General features: G+C 35.1%; 1 protein-coding gene across 3 annotated transcripts in view; it reads left to right on the top strand.

Moving 5' to 3' along the window:
• The window catches only part of LOC106668239 (epidermal growth factor receptor), a 179,155-nt gene that overhangs the window by 138,807 nt on the left and 15,421 nt on the right, over window positions 1-24,927 (top strand). For 2 of the 3 annotated variants that reach the window (XM_014396785.2, XM_014396784.2), the window contains exon 2: window positions 3,334-3,518. The exons of the other annotated variant lie outside the window; for it this stretch is intronic. In XM_014396785.2, the coding sequence (XP_014252271.1) occupies window positions 3,386-3,518 (133 nt within the window). In that variant the 5' untranslated portion in view covers window positions 3,334-3,385. The remainder of the gene's footprint in view (window positions 1-3,333; window positions 3,519-24,927) is intronic. 3 annotated transcript variants of the gene reach the window in all.

Below are 24,927 nucleotides of genomic sequence, written 5' to 3'. Positions count from 1 at the left end.
ACGAATATTAAGAAAAAAATATAATAGTGGCCCCTACACGCTCCCTGTATGGAGCCAAGGGACTATCCTTAATCCGTGTATCAATCGCGTATGGCTTATTCTGAATTCCCTTCTCCAACACAGATCACCTACCATCATCAGTGTCACCTACATTTCGTTGATTTTTATTACAGCCTTACTTTCTATTAAAAAAAATATTAAGAAAAAACAGCTATTTTCCAGCTCATTTTTTGAGAAAATTTCTGATAGAAATTTCTCTTTTTTTTACTATGCTATTTTGAATCTTTGTAATGGGGAAGGACGGGGACTTAACCCAAAATTATTGTAGATGATGTGGGTCAACCGCGTATAGCCTACGACTCATGCCAGCTGGATCTTCTCAGACTCAGATCATCTTAAGTTCACTGGTTTATGTTAAAAAGCTTGATATTAAAAATCCTACACGCTCTCTATATAGAGCCAAAGCCCGCTCTTCACCCAAGTCTGTCCGCATGCCAGAGACGCGGGATTTAGCGTAAATGTCTTCATGAGTCAACCGTGTATGGCTTATTCTGAATCTTTTCCCGGCTCAAATAATTTCAGGGTCTAGCTGTCCTTACCGCGGCTTTTCAAGCATTTTCTGCATAAATTTCTGAAGGAACGTGATGAAATTTCTATATTTTTTTCTACTATGCCGTTATTTTGAGCTTTTCGAAATTTAAAATAAAAAATCCGTTTGTTGTGAAGGTTCCGTGTAAATCTCGTCAGGGTTAGGTCTGGATCGTTCTCTTTTTTTTTTTTTTTTTTTTTTTGGTCCGATATCACTGGAACTTAACCAGGCATCAACCTTTAATTATGTTGAGGATCACGTTCGTAGATGATAAGCTCACCGGCCCGGCTTTGCCCTCGGGGCTCAACCCATGTGAAATACCAGTTTTAACATCAGATACTCAACCGGCTGAGATATTATTAAAGTTGACGAAACGGAATAACAGACCCCGAAGTTTGAACTTAACAGCACGGCCTCTATTATTTTACAGACACGCCGGAGATTCTTGTGTGTTATATTTGGAAAAAAAAATTTCGCCTCTCGTCATAATGCCAATCTTGAGTAAAGTCAGTTTTCCTTTTGGGCAAACAAAGCCGTTTTTACCAGCGGTTTTTCCTTAGAAGTTGTAATAATGCAAAATTAATCAACCACAAAGTGTACAATAATTTTTTGTGTACAATAATTGAATTATTGTGTGAAAACACTTCGTAAGTAAAAAGTTTTTAGCTTAAATTTTAAGAATATCTTGTAGCTTATTTGTTCACGAAAGCCTCTTTTGTTTAAGACTGACTTTCAGCGTTATAAATCCTTCTGCTATCACAAAGAAATCCGGTCTTTAAGAAGGTCGAGGCAGAGTATCGTCTTTTTCTCAGACGGTTCGTTTCATAATTTCAAGCATTTTAATAAGTCTTCTTTTGTCGCGACAGCCTTGTGAGAAAAGTGTATCGTCCTCTCCTCGGCCGCCTATTGTACGACGACCGTGGTGAATCTTTTCACACCTATACTCGAAATCGACACCTGTTATGGGATCCTTGAAATGGAAAATTCGTTTAAAACATCCTAGGGATTAAGACTTAATATAAAGCTTAAGTTATATTTAAAAAAAAGTGGAATGCTTTCATCAGGTTCTTTAGCAATGATAACAGAATGTACTTGAAATTGGAATAAAAAAGGTTTTTGGAATCGCTTTCCACCCCTGTAATTTGTTATGTAGATGCCCTCGAATCCCTCGGGCCCCGCCGTTGGACGTCGAGTAATTTCCATCTTCTTGTGTGGATTTTCATATGCATTATTTAGTGCCGTGTTCGCTTCCCGATAATAGTCCCAGGTAGCATTTTACCCCTACACGAGTAATTTGAAAGGTAGATTTTCATAAACGGTTTCAATTGAAAATAGATCTGTACCGTCTACTTTGGATTTATGCTAATCGTAAGCTTTGGGTCAATTCGATTGGCCTTGAATTATGCTAATCGTTTCGTCTAACCGGTCACAAACAAAAACTTGAAGAACCTGAGGTCGGATGCTTGCCGTTATACTTTCCTCAGTGAGCAAGTCATAATGAGCTTTTGTGTAAGCCAGAAATGCAAATTTGACACTTTTTTTTTCGATTTCGTGTAAAGTACTTGATTTAAACCGAGCAATCTGTGCTAAACGTGCTAAGTATAAAAGACAAAGTATTTTATGACGCAAGTGTGCTAGTAGATTGGATTTCCATTTGGATTCAATTTCGAAATTAACACTGAGGTTTGATGGAACCACACTGGCCGAGTGGTTAAGGCGTTCGACTCGTATTTTCCACTCCAGCTGTCCTAGGCTCGAATCCCGGCAGAGCCCTTTGATTTTTAATTTAAAATGAAAGAAATATTGTAAAGAGGTTTGACCCTTCGTCTGCGACATCCAATGTTTGGATGTAGTTAGGCCAGTCTGTATGGCGTTTGGGTTTGCTAATCGACGTGCTATTTCAATTCTTTTAATCCTTTATGGCCCAAAGTTTTCATAGTACAAGACAAACATTAGAAATTTTTTTATAAGGCTAGCGAGAAATCCCCCATAAGTACAGATAGAAAGTTTAGATTGGCGCCAAATAAATCAATGTTGCCAATACACGGGCAGAGACTGAACAGGAAAAACATTGCGCCCCGCCCTGAATTCACGGGATTTTCTGCTAACCTTAAACAAACTTGCTAAAGATTGCTCTTGAAGCAAATTTAGGCAAGAAAGGGTTAAATTATAAACTGGATATGAAAAGTTTTATATATAACAATCTGCACAAGATGTGTTTGATGGGGTGAAGAGCCATGTTGGAGATCGAAGATTCCAACATTGAAAGATTGGCGCCAAAAAATTCAGTGTTGCCAATGCACGGGATGAAACTTTTAAGGAAAAAACACTGCTCCCGCCCTAAACTCATGATATTAGCTTTAGCAGAGTTGCTAAATTTGAAGATGCCCTGAGACAATGTTGGGCAAGAAAGGGTTAAGACTAGATTTTGCTTAACTGACTGGTGTGGTTAAAGAAAGAATCCAAAAGGTGGTCAAAGCAGAATAAAATTAAATGTCATCGGACGATCTCCTTCACTTTTAAATAGATAAATTATCAACTCTGCTTTTTCACTTACCTTTCGCAATAACCAAAATTTAATTTAAGAACTCACAAAACGTATTTAAAAATCTATCTAGTCAGAAAGACTCGTTTATTCTTTTCTAGCATTTTATTTCAGCCAACAGGGATAAAATATATTTAATTAAAAATTATATGTTAAGTATACAATTGTTTTTAATGTGAATTTTTTTTTGTTGTTCTAGTGGAGTGAGATGGTGTGAAGTGTAAGATGACGCTGACCTAAGATGGGCCGTCATGCCACGCAAAGTGAGGACACGAGCGGCCCTCAAGCCGATCAACTTGGCATTGGTTCTGCTTTTCACTCTTCTTCATCGGCCGGTGAGCTCGGAAAAGGGCCAGACAAATTCAGAGTTCGTCAAAGGAAAAAGTAAGTCCCTTCGGAAGCCCGGAGGCACTTAGGTGCCTCTTCGCACCTGGGGTTTTATATTTATATGCGTTTCGATTAGAAAAAAAAACGATTCCAATGTACTTTTTATTAACGATTTAACAGAATCTTTAACCCTTTTCTCTCACCTTGTATTTAGTTTAAGATTTATGATTTACAAAAGAAAAACATAAAACATTCAGTCAATTCAACAGACTACAGACAAGTTAGTAAGAAGTTTGGGTTTACTCTGTACTTTTTATAGTAGTTGAAGTGTAAATAGTCTAAGACCTTAAGACCTTGTAGACAAATAAAAAATTATATATTTTTATATAATATTAATTTTTATATATTTTATATATTATATAAAGCTTTTATGAATTGGTTGGTCATGGATTGTCGTTATCTGCTAATCATGACAACTTTAATATGGTCACCTATGCCAACTGCTACTTGCAAACGAAAATAACTTACATAGAAACCTCTAGCATGTAAATCAAACTAAAAAATACTAAATTTCCTTGCAGAAGTATTTAAAACATTAAGACTAAATAACAGCTTGAGGCGTTTTCCTTGTTCGGGGTCAATGAGGTACACCTTGTTCTGTATACCAGTTTTTTTTTTTTTTTCAATTTTGAAGCATCAATGATTATGAATGCACCCTGGTGACATTTCCGTAACGAAATCGTTTAAAACTGGACATTGCACTCAATGATACTTCCTCTATCCAGGTTCACAACCTCTAAAGAACATAACTGTCATCACAATAGACTGTAAAATTTAAAACTAAAAGCATGGCTGGAGCTTTTATAAACATTACTCGAAAAACAAAGTATATTGGCGATAAACAATAAAGCCCCCCCCCCGAAATTGACCTCTGAGAAAATAACAAGTCCAAAAAGTCCAAAGTATATCACAACCTTTTGCCTTCTTTTCAACATACACTACATAAAAACGTTTATATCATTTCAAGACCAACACCAGTTATGGATTACGGATTTAAACCATGGGGAACCACCAAGTAGTCTAACCTAACAAGTCCTTGGTTTCATCGTGATCCTTTCCATTGTTTCATTCGTCTCTGCTTAAAAAATCTTGATTCTTTCACAAGTCCATGAAAGTCTGGAAAGCTATTAATCAACCAAAAAAACTGCTTTGCACCAGAAAACTAAACTGAGTCCATCTTCTAGGGTCATTAGAAACCTAACTCTTGGGAACCAACCAATCCAACTTAAGTCTTTGTCAGAAGAAATAATGATCATTTCAACTTCATTCAACTAACATACGATCCTCATACTTTAACAAGACCTTATCAGACCCATACGGATTTGAACTCTAGACTACTAGGTAGTAGCAGTGTACTAACCTAAGTCCTGGTAGTATAAGCAATTATCCTTTCCGCTTCTTTCAACTAACATTGCATAAAAATCGCCATACATGACGGAGAGCAATGTCAGATCTATATGGATTTGCACTCTAGGATACCAAGTAAACTAATTTAATGTTTGGCAGTATCGCCAATGATACTTTCCACTTCTTTCAACACACCGCATAAAATCCTCATATGCTAATTATTATCTCACATAGACTTATGGAATTGAACCATGAAGTACCACCAAACAACCTAAACTATTTCCTAGACATTCATCACCAATGGTTATTTTCTGTTCTTTCATTAGGTACTGCATAAAGATCTTGCTAGGTGCAGAAGTACAGAGTTCAACCCTGCAAAACTATAAAGCAATCCTGACTTAAGACCTTAGCATCATCACCAGAGATCCTTTTCAATTCTTTAATCAAACACTGCAGAAATATCTTGATACAGAAGACTATTGTTACACCCGCTTAAGGCTTAAGGACTTCGATCCTGGTCTTGTACCAAATAATCAAACCAGTATGAACTTGGCATCACCAATAATCATTTCCTCTTCTCTAATCACTGCTTGAAGATGTTCATGCATTAACAAGACCAATGCCATATGAATTTATGAACATGAACCCTGGAAAATTAAAGAATAATCTAAGGACTTGACATTAACAAGACTATCGTCATACCCACACGGACTCACCGACTTGAACCCTGGGGTACTTACTACGGAAAAATCTAACCTAAATCGAATCAAACATACGACTCCAAAGTCTTTCACATTCCAATGCTTCTTTTTTACTTCTCTAATAATAGACTGCATAGTTTTTATTAAAAAAAAAAAAAGAAGTTAATAACTGTACTAGAAGCAATATAAATTCTAGCTGTCTAAATACTAAAAACATGACTGTTATATAAAAAAAATGTGAATACTAAACGCGTTTCAAACTTCCTTGGCGGTTTGTAAAAAATATCAAACGAAGGTTTAATGTGTCACGAAAGTCCTTGGCGTCTTGATTTCGCCCTGCTTTATCCCAAGGAAAGTCCGGACGGACGCTAGATTGCGTTATTCCTCTATCGAACCGAGTACAGTCATACCGAGATAGGAAAATCATCAGAGTCGTGATCAGTATTAAAAGGGTTCCTTTATGAGGTCAGAAAGTGGAAAAATATCCGTTTGACAGAATTCACCGCTGTTAAACTCTTCACAACGGTAATACATTGTTCCCTTGTTTAAAACCGGATAAACGGGTGCTTCCTTGATGGAAAAGCTATTTTTCTAAAGTCTATTATATAAAAAACATAGATTTATTGCATAATCGTACTTTGTTTTGCTGGATTGACACTTTTTTTATTACTATTTGTACCCTTGTGTCACACCAATAATATTAATAGAAAAGAAAAGTCCCTTTCAAAATCCTTGAGACAATCTGCATAAACTAACAATTTATTAGATTTATAGATATAACCGTAATGGCAGAATGCGACATAAAAATTATTACTTATACAAACCTTCTGAAAAATACCGTAGTATTTCTCCTAAATTTTAACAAACTACTCTTTTAAATTTTAAATTTAATTGTTTAAAGTTTCAATATTACATTGTCGAATTGGAAATATTGATATATCATTTAGACCGGTTACAACTGAAAAACCAGCGAGGACAGGCGGACCTGGTTGGTCTGAGACGATCAAATAACAGGAAAGAGTTAAATATCACAGAACAATTTATTTTAATTAGTTTGTAAAAAAAAATTTAAAATTACTTTTATCAGCTTATTCTTAATTATATAATTACTCAATTAATTATACACAATTTTGTCGAAATTAAAAAAAAATTTGTCAGGCGGGATTCGAACCCGCGACTTTCGCTAAATACGCCGACTCGAGTCGAAATGCGAAGTTTGTGACATGGGCGATCGAAATCACGGTAGATCAAGTGGTAGAGCAGCGGCTTATTTAGCCAAAAGTCGTGGGTTCAAATCCCGCCTGTGAAACAAATTTTTCATTTCGAAAAAATTGTGTATAATTAATTGAGTAGTTTGTAAATACTTAATTTTTGGCGTTTCCTTTAAACCAGTTGGATTTCAATAGGCCTCTGACTACCAGTACAGCTTAACTCGTCAAAAACCCTAACCTATACCTAAGCCTAACTCTACTTCACCTAATTCTAACCCTAAACCTAACCTAACTAGTCGCTAACCCGTATCCAACTCTAACCCTACTTGTCTTAACCTGTTGCCTGTCCCTAACCCTAACCCTGCAAAACCTAACTTGTCCTACTTAAACCTAACCTAACTCAGTCCATGTGCACGCTTCGATAATGTGAAATCGGAAAAGTGGACACGCAAAACAACTTCGGGTATCCAGCCTTATCCATGCTAATATGTCACAGGAAAAATTACTCTCCAAGGTTTATTAGAAAAATTTTCAGAAGATGGCTAAATGTCGAAAATATGCCAAAACAGCGAGAACAGGCGGACCTGGTTGGTCCGAGACCATCAAAGAACAGGAAACATCACCTCGCAGAAAGTGATATTTGATTGAAACTTGAGAAATAAGTATCACTGAACTAATTAAATATTTTATTTTAATTAGTGTGTAAATACTTAATTATTGGCGTTTCCTTTAAACCAACTTGGATTTCAATAGGCCGCTGACTATCTGTACAACCTAACTCGTCAAAAACCCTAACCTATACCTTAGCCTAACTCTACTTCACCTAATTCTAACCCTAAACCTAACCTAACTAGTCGCTAACCCGTATCCAACTCTAACCCTACTTGTCTTAACCTGTTGCCTGTCCCTAACCCTAACCCTGCAAAACCTAACTTGTCCTACTTAAACCTAACCTAACTCAGTCCATGTGCACGCTTCGATAATGTGAAATCGGAAAAGTGGACACGCAAAACAACTTCGGGTATCCAGCCTTATCCATGCTAATATGTCACAGGAAAAATTACTCTCCAAGGTTTATTAGAAAAATTTTCAGAAGATGGCTAAATGTCGAAAATATGCCAAAACAGCGAGAACAGGCGGACCTGGTTGGTCCGAGACCATCAAAGAACAGGAAACATCACCTCGCAGAAAGTGATATTTGATTGAAACTTGAGAAATAAGTATCACTGAACTAATTAAATATTTTATTTTAATTAGTGTGTAAATACTTAATTCTTGGCGTTTCCTTTAAACCAACTTGGATTTCAATAGACCTCTAACCCGTCTCCAACTCTAACCCTACCTGACAACCTGTCGGCTGTCCCTAACCCTATTCCTACCTAACCTTAACTCTGCAACACTTAACCTTTTCTACTGAAACCTAACCAAACCAATGTGCACGTCTCTGTAACGCGAAATCGACGTCGTAAAAACGGACACGAAAAACAACTTGTATCCAGTCTTATTCATGCTTAATGTCGCGGGAAATAATGACTATCCACGGTTTATTAGAAAATTATCGAAAACAGCCAAACAGGGAGAACAGGCGGATCTTAATGATCTATAACCGCAAACCTTCATTTAAATATTTCTAAATTTTATTTATGCCATGAGTTTACCAGACCGAATTTCGGTGGCAACTGATCCCTTAATTATAGTTTCCACGGAGAGCCGCTACTCTGTGTGGGAGAGGCGTTAGCGTGTTATACGTCGGTCTGTGTCTGTTTGCATGTAGTGTGCCTCCGAGGCAAGCGACTCTTATTATTATGATAATTAAATGCACATAAACATTAAGAAATTAGCTTATCAGTTGTTTACCAGTAAGAAGGAACTTTTTTCTTTAAGTGATGTCTCATAATTCTTCCTTCTTAACACATTGCCATGAATTAGGGTTTTTAAAAATTAAAAAATTACACGCCGTTAGTAAAATGCGCGAAATCGTAATTTATAATTAAAATCTTGAAGTATAGACTTATTTCATTGTTAGGAGTGTTTTTGGTCTATAGAGTCATGAACATTGGGCGTCTGTGGATCATGTTGGTCCGCCTGGACTCGCTAGTTCGATCTGTCATCTGACAAACAAAATATGTTCATCAAACCGCAAACCCCAACAAAATAATCTTTCTATCGTGTCCCTTTGACCTTTTCACTCGTCCTATTTACTTCTAGTTTCACTGGTGTGAAGTCGGTTGAATTCGTGCAACTGGTGTACACACTGAAAGTGGATTTTCTCAAATTGGTCGAAAGATCGGTTGCACAAGTAAAAGGTCGAGTGCGTTAAAGTTCACAAGGTGCAGCCGTGTTTTCATAGTTAGCCCACTCTTTAAAATTTATTTATATTTTCCCGACAATTCTCGAATTCTTCGTCGGACTGATTTGCCGTTTGTCTCCTGCGTAATGCCTGACACTTTGAGTCATCCTCGCCCCGTAGATTTACAACGGGGCAAGGACAAAGCTGTGGACCGGGCCGAGATAACCTTTCCTCTAATCTTACAGGATTATGAGATTTATAGTAGGACAAAAATCCTGATTTATCGTACAAACGGCCAATCGCCAAAAAAACCCCCGTCCTCCAGTCCTCCTGTTAATCCTATTTTGAAATACCGGCCCTTTTTGTTTTTCCCACCCGGGCCCCGGCCATAAATAGCGATAATACGCTGAAGACATTTCATTTTTGTCTTATTTTTGAAATTAACTCCTAAATATAAATTATCGGCCTGGTTGGAATAATTTTTCAAATATATTATTGCGCCGTGAATAACGACCGAGGATTTTCACATCTGCTTAAATATTATTTCTCATGCGGTTAAATAGTTTAATCTTGCAGCGTTTTTTAAAATTATACAGTCGCATTTTTGAAGAAAAAATGAAGAAATCACTGATAAATTATTTGATCAGTTCTGTAAAAAATTGTTTTCTGAGGTTGACTGATAATCCAGCAAATAAAAACCTCTGTAATTTATTAATAAAAAAATTAAATTGGTCATAAACAAATTGAACTTTATTTTACATAAAAAAACTAACTTTGACTTTTATCAACTTAAAACAACGAAAAGAATGATGTTTCTTAAAAACAACCTAAGTTAAAACCTGGAGACTTCAACGCTTTAGGAAAGTATTGTAAAAGAAGATCATATTTAACCCATATTGATTTTTAAAAAATACAAACAATAAAATCGTGTATTCATCATTATCTGTCTTGTTTTTCAGTTGAAAATCTATACATCAAGCATAGCTTTTCGAAACTTTAATCCGGGAGGAGATAAAAAGTTGTCATCCTTTTGTCCTCTTCGCTTTCTCCTTGTGCACCAAGACAAGGCCTTTTCAACTTTTTTATTTCTTACAATAAAACCATAACCTCAATAGGGCCGTAATGAAAAAAACTTATTTTGTCCTCTGAAAAACAACGTCGCAGCATAATTAACATAGATAATTAACAAGCAACATGTGAAAAGCACGACCTGCTGATAAGCCTCACATAAAGAAATCCAGCAGTTCTACTACAGATTTATTTCATTTTCAAAAAAATCATGAAAAGACAATTAATTTTTATATTAAGATACATATAATTTTTATGAATATGTTCGCCAAAGTTGTGTTTTTCTTTTGACTCGTCCTAGAAGTCTAGGAGGTTATGGGTTGTCCGCTATGTTGACCGCTGGGATTTTGATGACCCCAATGGTTCATTCCTTAATTCTCGTCTCTTACACCGGACGATTTTAAATAAATTGTCTGTTTAAATAAATAAATTTTAAATAAATCTACGGTCATGACTAGAGGGAAATGAACCAGAAAGTCGAGAGTTGGTAAGACTGGCATTTTGATGATTGGTCGAGAAAGGAAACTCAAGTGTTCCTGGCACACAGATCATTTTTATAGGCATGTCTATTCGGAAGTGAAACTTCCAGGAAGAGGGTAGGGCTAAAATGTTCGGTAGGATTTTTGATGGTTGGTGGAGAAAAGAAAGCTACTTTATTATGTACGTTTCGGGCTCATTGGCTCATCCTCATCAAGCCCGAAAACGTTTATTATATTCTCTGTACATCGGAAGGTTTTAAACTATAACTGCGGGCCTGGCTGGAAGTGAAACTTCCAAAATGTGATATCCACAGATTTCTTGAAAAACTGTAAGTCACTCTAGAGGTGTCCAGATCGCACTGGACTGCTTGATTTCTGCCGTACCAAGAAGAATTTGAAATGCTATTGTGATAGTTTGCACCTTTTTAATTTTAATAGTTGGACGAACATAAAACAATAAAAAGTCTAACCATTGCTGTGTGGCATTTTTCTTTAATCTATTTCGAACATGATCCTCAGCAGTCTCCGAGATTCGAACTCCAAGATTGACAAGGCTGAACAACGTTCATTTTGGTGTTTTCGTCTCCTCGACATCTTCAGTAGTGGAAGATTTGTTCTTCGAAGGGCCTATTTAGGATGCAATTTCCTTATTGCCATGGATACCTTGGCCCTGGTGTTTTCTCTACTGAGGTTTTAGGTACCATAAAACTTCGCTTGGCAGTTGGGTTAGGTTTAGAATATTCCTCAGTAATTTTGGGGCCTATTTTATGTTTTGGGATATCTTCATTTTCCGTTTTGTCCACCCTTGTTTCTTCGGGAGAAGCCCACTTAGCCTTTTTTAGCACTCTGGTACTGCCATGGGTATCTTGGCCTTTAGACTGGCCTCTTATCTACTAAAGTTTTAGGTACTGCCATGGGTATCTTGGCCTTTAGACTGGTCTCCAATCTATTAAAGTTTTAGATACTGTCATGGGTATCTTGGCCTTTAGACTGGTCTCTAATCTATTAAAGTTTTAGGTACTGCCATAGTTATCTTGGCCTTTAGACTGGTCCCTAATCTATTAAAGTTTTAGGTACTGCCATGGGTATCTTGGCCTTTAGACTGGCCGCTTATCTCCTAAAGTTTTAGGTACTGCCATGGGTATCTTGGCCTTTAGACTGGCCTCTTATCTACTAATGTTTTAGGTACTGCCATGGGTATCTTGGCCTTTAGACTGGTCTCCAATCTATTAAAGTTTTAGGTACTGTCATGGGTATCTTGGCCTTTAGAGTGGTCTCTAATCTATTAAAGTTTTAGGTACTGCCATGGGTATCTTGGCCTTTAGACTGGCCTCTTATCTACTAAAGTTTTAGGTGCATATGAACCTTATTGGCAGCTCCGCTAAGTTTAGAACGTTCCTCAATAATTTTGATACCTATTTGCTATTTTGAGGTACCTGCGTTGTTAGTTTTATTCTCATTATGTTCATTTTTGTTTCTGGAGTAGTTTTGTATAGAGCTTTGTCCTTTTATAGAAGAATTAATATCTGAAACTGATACTGCCATGGGTACCTTGGTCTTCAGTCCAGCCTCTTCTGTATTGAAGCCTTGTTGAAGCTGCTTTTCTCCTAGGTAGTTCCGAAATAATTTTGAGGTGTTTTATTTTCTTGCTAATTGAGTTACTTTAGCTAAAAATGGACAGCTGAAGGTTCCGCGGTGGCCGAATTAGTGTCCGGACTAAGGTGACTAAGCGGTCCTGGGTTCGAATCCCTGCATTGATTTTTAATTGTGAATAATATGGAGAAAGAGGGCGTCGGTGGCGTTGTTATGGCGCTCATCACTGTAAGCTAAATGTTCCGGGTTCGTATCCAGCGGCCCCAACACACAAACGGGTTTTTTGTCAAAACCCTGCTACTCTCGTAAAAAAAATCTACTTCATTCGTTTATTCTAGAAGGTTAAGACCAGAGTCCTTTAACTTAACTCCAGGGAGAGACTAGGTCCCTTACAGATTTGTTGAGGAATTTCTCCCTCTGGTTTTGATTTTTTTGGTCCATGGAGGTCCCACGCGTCCCTGGGTGATCTAGGGTAGAGACCTTTACCCCGGGAATGTTACGTACTTCTGGAGGTCGTCCATGTGCCTTCTGGCGTCAAGCAGGCACCTAAAAGTTTAACGTTAACTTGGTTATTTTCAGTACAGAAAACTGTCTAGGACAATTTTTAGTCAAACCAATAGCAGTATAGTAGAAACAAAAAGTTGTAATTGTATTTAATTATTAATTTATTCATTTTTTCATGGCGATGTTATCTTGTAGAGAAGCTTGTTACTTAATTGTCTTTCACGAGAGGAGTTGCGAAGGAAAAGGGGAGAGGTGTTAATTGATATTCAGTTCGGTCTCGTGTAATTCTCTCATTAGCACTACAATGCGTTTCATCCGAGGACTGAATCTATAAGTGACCATTCTTTTCGGCTCGTGTGACCCAGTCACGGACCCACAGCCGTCTTTATGTTCTAAAAGAAAGGCCGATGGAAACGGAGAAGCCGTCTTTGTTAAGTTTGGAAAATTTCCATCGGCGTACCCCGCCCGAGGGCCTGGGTGGAGCGTAAAATCAGATTGCTTCTAATCGTAATTAATAGTGGATATATAATAGAAGGTCTGAGCCTGGGTGAGATAAGGTCTCATTGTTCCAGACGGATTTACTGCCCGAGTCTAGATCCGAGCTATTATCAGATCATCCTCTCCTTGCGGAGGAACTTGTAAAGAAAAGTTACTATCATACATTTACCCCCTCCGGTCTCCGCGACCTCCGCATCATCATCGTGGAAGGGTCGGCCCGATATTTCTCCGGTCCTGTAATTTGTTCATCCCTCCTCTCCTGATGGATAATGAGCGGTTAGTTTGGCGGCGTGCTGGAATCCTCTTTTATCCAAACAATCGCGTTCCTCCTTCCCCGTGGCTTTCCACGTTTTACCGTCGTGGAGAATCACTCTCAGCGGATAGGCTCGCCGAAACATGGCCGAAAATGTAATACGACTTCGCAAGTTACATCACATAAAACCTGTTTACGATTTCGAAATATCCGATTAACTCTCTCGTCGCTTTTACACGACATTATTCCATTCTCAACACTCGCGATTTTCAATATTTAAATAAAAAATAGCACAAAGTTTACATATACACCAATGTAGTTGCCAAATACTATGCTCATCAAAAAAAAAAAAAATGCTCAGCCTTTTAAATCACAGATCATTTTTAGAATTTCCTGAACAAGATGGCTGCTTTTTTGAAAGTTTTCCTAGCTTCAGTCATTGTCAGTTAATTCAAAAATTCTGGTACGTGTCAATTTTTGGGCTTTTTACGAAAACTTGAAATTGAGCTCTGGGGCGAGGAAATCGTCCTGGAGCGACGCCCTTTAGCAATCGATAGGAAATTTTAATAAGCGTTCAATTGTTCTCCTGCCAATTTGCACGATTTCTTAATCGTTTTGGTGTTATTCGCGATTTTTGAGCAAAAAACGTGGTTTTTTACATGCTCGTGACAAAAACCTGTCCCGATTTTTACCATACATAAACCTATTTTTTCAGAAGGTTTTCAAAGCCAAACTGCCAAACAAAACCTGTGAAATGGGAAGGAAAATTTCAATTTCCTTATTTGATATATTACCAATTTCACGGTTCATATATTCTCTATTGATAGGTTGAAAAAATTCCAAGTTCACCGTGGTTGAAAACCTTTATTCAATTTAGTAAATTACATGGACGTTCCGGGCTCCTGGCCCATCATCAGTAACTAAACATAGAGAAATCTCATGGTATAATTCTCAATCAGTAAAGCCAAAAAAAAAATTGGAAATTAACGATGGGTGTGCCTTCAGATTTGGAATTATACCATGATATTTCTCGTCCATGTAATTTACTAAATTGAATAAAGATTTACAACCACAGTGAACTTGGGTTTTTTAATTTCCGTGATGAGGTAAAAACAAGTGGTTATCCACAGCAAAAGCATTTCGCATCCCAAAAGGTCAAAGTAAGAATTGTCGCTTCCACGTTCAATTTTTTGAAAAAGTCCTCGGAACAAAAGTTGTAGAGGGCAAAATGTGCGAAAGCATGACGGTCCAAAATTTACGCATTCTTGAAAATCGGGAGAGAGAGATCGGTTTTTTTTCCATGAGCACGTAAAAAATCACGTTTTTTGCTCAAAAATCGCGAATAACTCGAAAAATTTTGAGAAATCGGGCAAAAAGGAAGGTGGCCAATTGAAAGCTTTATTAAAATTTCCTATGGATTGCTAAAGGTCATCGCTCCTGGACGATTTCCACAGCTAGATTTGACGTTTTCGTAAAAAGTACGAATATTGACACGTTCCAGAATTTTTGAATTTACTGATGAATGACTGAAGCTAGGAAACATTAAAAAAGCCATCTTGTTTAGCGTACAATTTTCTAAAAAATGAGACCTAGAGCAGGTGTGTGGCATAAAAGGCCGAGAAAATATGCATTTCCAAAAATGACCATTGTTTTTGGCAAAAACCAGGTGGTCGGTTTTTACCTTATCCATTATAAAACTGAAAATACATGGTTGTGAACAATCAGATTAGACAAGTCCTCTAGTCAAGTCCTCAAGTCCTCCTTCAACAGCTTCCCAGGCTCTTCTTTAGGATCGTCAGAGTCAGAGTCATCGCTGAAAGACTGAAACAATTTTTTCGGTTCTCGAAGCACACCAATTTATTGAAAGATTGCTTGATAAAAAGGAAGTTTTAGAGAAAAGAACAGTTTTAACATAGGTGAACAACTTTGGTCTTGTGTACGAGGAAGAGTACTGAAGTTCGAGAGGGACAAGATCATTGGAGCATAAAAAATATAATTTTTTTACACCTCACTTAAAATATCAAAAGAAAAGTATTGATAGCTCCTCAACTTCTGAAATAAAATGTGAAAAATACTTGAAATGCAATCAAATTTGTAGTTTTTTTTTCGCTATGTACTGTTGATGTAGGACTAGCTGAAGCTGCAACATTAGAGGTTATAGTAGAGGTCACTAATGAGTATATAATTGAGAAAAACGGTTCAATTAACTCGAAAACAATGATCAATCGTTTAAGCACGTGATTAGACCAGCGGGATGATCAGGCAGATACTTTGTCCAACGGCGTCTTTGTCCCTCAAAGTCCCCGGGAGTTTCTTTTCAAAAACGAAACCATTATTAACACGGCCTTTGGGTCAACGGTCGGAAGTATAATAACGATACAATAAAACCGTCGAACTGGCTGAATTCTGGAAATAATTAGAAATCCCGACATAAAGCAAATCAGAAGGTGCTCAGTTTGACGATGGTTTTGTAAGGATCGTCTTAAAGACAAGCAATATGAAAGTTCCAACGATTGCGATCTCCATCCATTCCCTGCTTTCACCTCCCGTGGGGAAAACTCGGAACGGGACAACTCGAAGAATCCACGGGCGGCAAAACTCACAGATAAGTCGGAAAATGAAGCCCGAGGAATCCGAGCTTTAATTACAAGGTTGTAAATTTCCGAACAAACAGCCTTTATACATACCAGGGACCTGGGACGTCTCCGCTCACTTATCGACCGTCAGCATCTCATAAAAGTTGTTCGTTTTTTGTTTTTCACTCCGTCGGAATTGTTTATTTCTGAGTCGGTCGTTCTTTAACATTTAGCGGGCTTGGATTCCGAAGAATGCTCGGTAGAAAAGATGTGATCCTTTGGAATTCAAAAAGAAAAAGATGTTAGGGGGGTTACATGGATTATTTTTTCCAATAATATAATATATATAATTTAGATATTTGGATTTCTCTATCTAGAAATTATTTATTTAATTAATTACATTACAAATTCAAATTATTTTCTTGTAACTTGGTCTTTTCCAATTATTCTGAGATTAATTTGGGCATTTTGGTACCTCCACGCAAAACCACTACTGATGATGTCGTACATTTGAAACAGAAACCCGACCAAATAGCAAGACCAGGTAGACTAAAAATATAATGACCATTTATTAAAATAAAATTATACTTTTTCCACAAATCGCACGAAATATCGAAAAAAGCATCGATATGCTCAAAGATGGATCGAAGAAAAGAGAAAAAGTTGAAATTAAAACTATGTAATTTCCATGCCTAACCAAAAATTCTGAAAAACATGCATCTTAACTAGCGATATCCTCTAAGAAAAATCAAAATTGAAAAGTTATAACGCTATCCATTGTTTTGACATACCTACTTCAGTTAAATGTCGAAAGAAAATATCGATTCCCTGCTGTATCGATATACTGTCGGAAGAATGGAAAAATTGAAATATAATCGATTGTTTTACCATACTCGCCTAAATATCGAAAAGAAAATATCGATTCTCTGTTGTATCGATATACTGTCAGAAGAATGGAAAAGTAGAAATATAATCGATTTTTTTACTTTACTTGCCTAAATTTCGAAAAGAAAATATCGATTCCCTGTTGTATCGATATACTGTCGGAAGAATGGAAAAGTAGAAATATAATCGATTGTTTTACCAAACTCGCCTAAATATCAAAAAGAAAATATCGATTCCCTGCTATATATACTGTCGGAAGAAAAGAAAAGTAGAAATATAATCGATTTTTTTACTTTACTCGCCTAAATATCGAAAAGAAAATATCGATTCCCTGCTGTATCAATATACTGTCGGAAGAATGGAAAATTAGAAATATAATCGATTGTTTTACCATACTCGCCTAAATATCGAAAAGAAAATATCGATTCCCAGCTGTATCGATATGCTGTCGGAAGAATGGAAAAGTAGAAATATAATCGATTGTTTTACCTTACTCGCCTAAATATCGAAAAGAAAACATCGATTACCTGCGGTATCGATATACTGCCGGAAGAATGAAAAAGTAGAAATATAATCAAATGTTTTGCCATACTCTCTTAAATACCGAATAGAAAGTAACGATTTATTCCAAGAAGAATCGTTAAAAAATTAAAATACTACCGATAAATTTTCCATACCTCGCCTAAAATTTTGAAAGGAAAGATTCGATATCCGGAAGTCTCGATATACTAAAAAGAATTTAAAAAAGTTAAAACGTTGAGATACAACTGATATTTCTCATACCTCTTGTAAAATATAGAAATCCAAGAATCGATATCCTTAATGAAAAATGCAAAAAAGTTTATATGCAATCGATAAACTTTCCATATCTAAAATATCGAAAGGAAGCTTCAATAACTTGAATTATCGATATACTAAAAATATTAAAAAAAATGAAAACATTGAAATCCAACTTACATTTGTTATATCTTTCCTAAAATATACAAAAACAAACTATCGATATCTTTAAGGAAAATCGAAATAATTTATATACAATCGATAAATTTTCCATACCTCACCTAAAATATCGAAAGGAAAGGTGCAATACCCTGAAATATCGATATACTCTAAATATTTAAAAAAAGTGAAAACACTGTCTCTTCTAAAATATACAAAAACAAACTATCGATATCTTTAAGGAAAATCGAAAAAGTTTATATACAATCGATAAATTTTTCATACCTGGATTCAATACCCCGAAGTATCGATATACTAAAAATAATATTTAAAAAACTGAAAATATTGAAAGACAACTGATATTTGTCATACCTCAAAATGGTATGGAAAAATATATGTATCTATGGCATAGTCTAGGTATATTTTTTTTTAAATGACTTACGTGTATCTCCGGAGGGCAATTGTACCATGAGGTTTTCCATGTTTCCATGAGGTCCTCATGATGGGCCGTAAGCCCGGAACATCCATATAATAGACAAATTAAATAAAATATTTCAACCACGGATAACTTGGGATTTTTCAACCTTTTGGATAACAATAAAACAAAACTGAAAACATCGAAAGACAACTGATATTTGTCATACCTCTCCTAAAATATATCAAACTAACTGTCGATATCTTTAAGGAAAATCGAAAAAAGTTTATATACAATCGATAAATTTTCCATACCTTGATTCAATACCCTAAAGTATCGTTATACTAAAAATAATTTTTAAAAAAACTTTTATTTGTCAAACCTCTCTTAAAATATAGGGAACCAACTGTCGATATACTTCAAGAAGATTCGTTAATAAAGTTGAAATTTATCGATGTAGTTTCCATACTTTTGCTAAAATAGAAGATAGAAAAGATGAAGTGAAAAGTGGAAAGTTTTTCTTACTTACCACTGACAAGTGGTCATTTTCGATCATATATGTATATATATATAATGTTAAACGCCTGAATACTAGACAAAAATATTTTAAACGCCTGAATAGCGCACAAGATGTGCAGTATTCAACGTGCAGTACTCAGGTCGTTCAGATTTGCTTGCTGTGCAGTATTCAGCCCGATATATACTGAAGATTTCAGAGATATTTTCTCTTGTAAAGTTTTCCCTGTTTAACTATTTACCCCTGGCCATCCAGCACTAGCAACAAAATTCTCCTCACTTTCCTCCGCTTTTCCTCTTATATGTCGTAGACTGCTCGATGGATTTTCTTACTTCTAAAATGTTTTGTTAGTTTTGGACCGTAGCAGATGGAAAACTAGTCAAATAAATTTTCCGAGTTTTCCTCTGCTTTTCCTCTTATATCTCCTCGACGACTCGCTGGATTTTCTTACTTCCACCGTTTTTCTGTTAGTTTTGGATCGTACTAGATGAGAAACTAGTCAAATAAATTTTCCGAGATTTCCCCCGCTTTTCCTCTTATATCTTGTAGACGGCTCGTTCGATTATCTTATTTCCAACGTTTTTCCGTTAGTTTTGGACCGAACTAGATGGGNTATATATATATATCCCAGTTTTGAGATTTTGATTAATATTTTGTCTATAGTAGTACAGTCCAACAGTGCTGGAACTAAAAGAAGTTTTATTCAAACACTTATTCTCTAATTTACGATTAAGCTAACTGATGATGTAGAAAATACTGAAAACAGAAACAACCGTCAGACCAAATAACAAGGAAATTAATTTCACGATAAATCGAGATAATCAATAAAATTATTTTTAATTTTTCCTTACTAGAAAAGTCTTTACATTTAGACATTATTTTCACGCAATTGAAATAAATTAGTTGTTTTCGATATAAACCAGCGGGGACAGACGGACCATTGACGTCCAAACTAGAAGTTCTTTATGCAGCAGCTCAGAAATATTTTCTTTCTGACCCACGCAGTTGAACCCAGCAGAATATTTCTGCAGAAAATTTCATTCAATCTTAGATTTGATTTATTGAACTAAGTTTTACAAATGTGCTCTCGTCGCTGGGACTTGGGAAAATTTTCCCTCGAGATGGATTTCCTCCCTCGTGCCCGCTAAAGTGATCGTTCTTTTTTAAATACCGACTCTATAAAACAGCTATAATACTTCCCTTCCTTCGAATTTGACGGGATTTTGAACCGTGACGATTTTTTTCCCTCCTGCCTTTAATATACTCCAGTTAATCCGCCGAGGAGGGAGAAAATGAAAAAGGCGCGGCCTGCCTACTCCACGGTTCGCGTTTCCGCCTTGGCCTGTTAAATAACAATTTTGTTTCTTAAACTTACCTCGGCAAATTTAAGTATTCGATGGGATTATCTTTGAGCCAATTTGTACCATTTCTTACTAAAACTACGTCAACTGTCTTTTATAAAAACAAAAGCTATTACCTCTGGGTGCCTTAATGCTGGGATCTTTTTACCTTTAGAATCAGCAAAAGCTGACTGCCTTGTAGCATTAACGACTTTTTAAAGAGGTCAGTTGAGGGGAAAAGTAGTTTCAAGCCAAACAATTTAACAGAGAAAAAAATATAATTTGTTGGATAAACAGACACTTATTAGCTCAATAAAATAAATATTACCTCCAATGTATAATAAATATGATCCATAAGAAAAAGGAGTGATATCTCATTTTAGGGTCTGTGGGCTGATACTGCAGTTTGGACGTCATTTTGTTCAGACTATCCTTTGATTTTGGCCTTTCGGCTTCTCGCCATCTTCAGTATTACATAGTCAAAATGGAGCATGAGAAGACAATGGGAAAAAATGAAATGCTCATGCAACAAATTAATCTCATTACCTATACCTTTTATAATAAGACATGTAGAAGACATAGAAAAAAGATGCTTTATCTCGTCTTCTTTATTTTGTACCATGTAAAAAGTAAAAAATAAAAAAACGTTATATTCGTGACTGAGTGTTCATGGTCGACCCGTCTCGCAAGTGAAAATATATTTAATAAACTATACACAATTATGCCCCAGGGCTTGAAATATGGCGGGCAGGTTGAACGAGATTGTCCATCTTCCATCAAAACCTTTCACCGTTCCCCGACCGGCGCTTTTTTAATTGGAATCTGCGACGCCACGAATCCACTTTTACAAAATGGAAACCCACCGAGATCGGCTAAGTGACTCATGCTTTTCAATTTATTTTACCCGGATACCGGTCCTAATCTTTCTCCCTCTGGGCCGGATAATGATCAATTTAGCACTCGCACTCGCTCTATAATATCACGATCCAAAGACCTTTCCTTGAATATACCGCTCCACGCCAACTGCCCTTCTCCAGCCTTCTTCTCTATTTATAAAAAAAAATATTAAAAGCTGTTAAACGTAAATTTCCAGCCCATTATGTTGTTTTGGGCAAGAAAGAAAAGTATCGATTCAAGACTATAATATGAAAAAGTTAAATTCTGAAATATATACTAAATACAATCGATGTTTTATAATACATAACTAAAAATATATAAACAAAACTGTCAATACTCTGAATGATCGATATACTTTAATAAGAATCGGAAAAAAGTGGAAACAATCGAATTTATTTCCATGACCTACCCTACCCCTAGTATCGATATCCTCTACTAAAGATCTGTAAGAAACCAACTTTGAAAAAAAATATCGAAAGCAAAAGTATCGATCCCTGAAGTATATATACACTTTACGAATCGAAAAACTGCGAAAAAAGTTGAAATACAATTTTTCTATACTTCATGTAAAATATCGGAAAACAAGGATCGATGTACATTAGGTAGAAATTTAAAAAAAAGTGAAAAGTTTAAGTTAATTAGTTGCATTGCAAGTGTATCTATATAATATAAGAATAATTTTTAAAAAAGTAATAATAATTGGGCGTCGGTGGCCGCACGGTAGGCGTTGACACGGCCCCCATCAGTCTAAGATGAAGGTCCCGGGTTCGAATCGCTTTTTTTCAAAAACCAACCTGAGGGTTTATATGACCTCTGCGGTTACGAACCTTAGTTTTTCCATGCACCTAAAATATAGAAAGATAAGTATCAATACATATAAATATCTATACACTCTAAAAAATAATGGAAAAAATTTGAACCACATTTGTTGTATTTTCCATACACCTAAAATATCAAAAGATAAGTATGGATGCCCATTAAATATTTATATTCTCTATTTAAAAAAAAAAAAAAAAAAAAAAAAAATTAAGCAACAAAGACAAAGCTGAAGGTGGGCTTTCATAGGCGCTGGAGGGTCCTAAAAAACCGAATAAATAAAACAAATTTGTTTTATGTCTTTAAATATACTTAAAAAATTAAAAAATAGATTTAAAAATATTTTGAACATAAAATAACATGAAAAAATCAATACTCCTTAAACTTCATGAAAGGTAATTTCAATAATTTTTAAAAAATACTTCAAATATTCGGATTTTTTTAACCCTTTAATTACATAAAATCATCAATAATGTCATAAAAAATTAAATATAATTTTTCTTTCTTATCTGCCCTTAACATGCCACATTCTACTACGCGTGTATTATTCGATGTATTTCTAATTTTTATTTTTAACGTCGTAAATAACAAAACAGGTTGTTTTATTTATTATTAAATGAGAATTTTTTTCAGAAATCTTGCACCAAAGACAAAACAAAGACACAAATCGGAGGGTATGAAAGAGCCTTCATAGCGCTAGATGGTTCTAAAAAACTGAATAAATAATAAATCAAAAACTATTTCTTTAAATATTCTTAACATTTTGAAAAGTAGCTTTAAAAAATATTTCCAACATAAAAGAACATGAAAAAGATGTGGATACTCTTCATACTCCATGAACGTTAAACATGCCAATATTTTTTTTTAAATACTTTCAGTACACGGATTGTTTTTTTGTAAACACCATTAGATATATAAAATCCCCTATAATGTTGTAAATGTGTGGTGATTAGTGACCGTTAATCGATAATTATTCAGAAATCGTGAGATGCGGTCGGGTGTGATGTAGGTTTCAGAAAAACATTTTCTTTATCGTGCCAACGTTTCGCTCTTTATTGAGATCATCTTCAGAGCCTGGGATTTACAAACATTGTTTACATTTAACAAATACATTTAGGATGTGGAAAAGAAACAATGTTTGTAAATCCCAGGCCCTGAAGATGATCTCAATAAAGATCGAAATGTTGGCACGATAAACAAAATGTTTTTCTGAAAGCTACATCACACCTAACCGCATCTCACGATTTCTGAATAATTATTAATAGAAATGATGAATGATGGATTGAGTATGGTGTTCAATCCTTTTTTAAAAAGGATACAACCGATATTTTTTCTATGCACCTAAAAAATCTTGAAAGACAAGTATCGATACCCATTAAATATCTATATTCTCAAAAAAAAAAAAATAGGAACAAATTGAACTACAACCGACATTTTTTCAATACACCTGAAATATCGAAAGACAAGTATCAATTCTCTTAAAATCTATATTTTCTAAAACAATGAAAAAAAGTTGAACTACTGCCGATGTTTTTCCCATACACCTACAATATCGAAAAAATCGAAAAATAAAATACCCTTAAATGTAAAAAAAAATGTGAACTACAGCCAGTGTTTTTTTCAATACATTTAAAATATCGAAATACGAGTATTAATACTCTAATATTTGTATTATTTAAAAAAACAAATAGGCAAAAAATTTGAACTACAATGGATGTTTTTTACATCTAAACTATCGAAAGACAAGTATTAACATACTTACTTTCCCTTTAACAAAAAATTGGGAAAAAAAGTTGAACTACCGCCAATGTTTTTTTTCCATACATCTAAAATATTGAAATACGAGTATTAATACCCTAACATCTATATATTCTCTTTTAAAAAAATGGAGAAAATTGTTAAACTACAGCGGATGTTTTTTACTTCTAAACTATCGAAAGACAAGTATTAACGCACTTACTTTCCTTTAAAAAAAAAAAAATTGGGAAAAAAGTTGAACTACAGCCAATGTTTTTTTCCCATACATCTAAAATATTGAAATACGAGTATATACCCTAACATCTATATATTCTCTTTTTAAAAAAATGGAGAAAAAAGTTAAACTACGACGGATGTTTTTTACATCTAAAATATCGAAAGACAAGTATAAATACCCTTAAATGTCTACATTTTCTTAAAAAAATGGAAAAAAGGTTGAACTACAGTGGACGTTTTTTATACCTAAAATATCGAAAGACGAGAATTTATATGCTTAAGTATCTTTATTCTCTAAAATTAATTGAAAAAGTTTAATTACAACGATGTTTCTCTATATCTCAATAAAATATGGAATGAAAGTAGTACCCTGAATTATGATGCACTTAAATCTATATATTCTCTATAAAACAATGGAAAAAAATTTTCATCTCAACCAAAAACCTTAAACAAAAAGAATAATTTGGAATAATTAACATGGACAATTATGGCCATTATAAGGACACCAATATATGGATTAATGGGAAAAAAATTGAACTAAAATTGCTGTTTTTTCCTACACCTAAAATATCGAAAGACGAGTATTAATACACTTAAATGTCCATATTCTCTTTAAAAAATGGGAAAAAAAGTTGAACTACAGTCGACGTTTTTTACACCTAAACTAATCTCAATAAAATATCGAATGAAAGTACAACCCTGAAGTATGTATGATGCACTTAAATCTATATATTCTTTACAAAATAATAGAAAAAAATAATTTTTCATCTCAACAAAAACCTTAGCTAAATTGGAAAGAATAATAAATTGGAATAATTAATATAGTCAATTATGGCCATTATATGGACACCAATATTTGGATTATTGGGAAAAAAAGTTGAACTATAATAGCTGTTTTTTCCTACACCTAAAATATCAAAAGACGAGTATTAATACCCTTAAATGTCTACATTCTCTTGAAAAAATGGGAAAAAAAGTTGAACTACAGTCGACGTTTTTTACACCTGAAATAATCTCAATAAAATATCGAATGAAAGTAGTACCCTGAAGTGTGATGCACTTAAATCTATATATTCTCTATAAAATAATTGAAAAAAATAATTTTT

The sequence above is a fragment of the Cimex lectularius genome, unplaced genomic scaffold (assembly GCF_000648675.2).
Source record: "Cimex lectularius strain Harlan isolate CLEC.00 unplaced genomic scaffold, Clec_2.1 scaffold71, whole genome shotgun sequence".
In the NCBI taxonomy this organism is placed as follows: domain Eukaryota; kingdom Metazoa; phylum Arthropoda; class Insecta; order Hemiptera; family Cimicidae; genus Cimex; species Cimex lectularius.
This window is presented reverse-complemented; position numbering and strand designations above follow the sequence as displayed.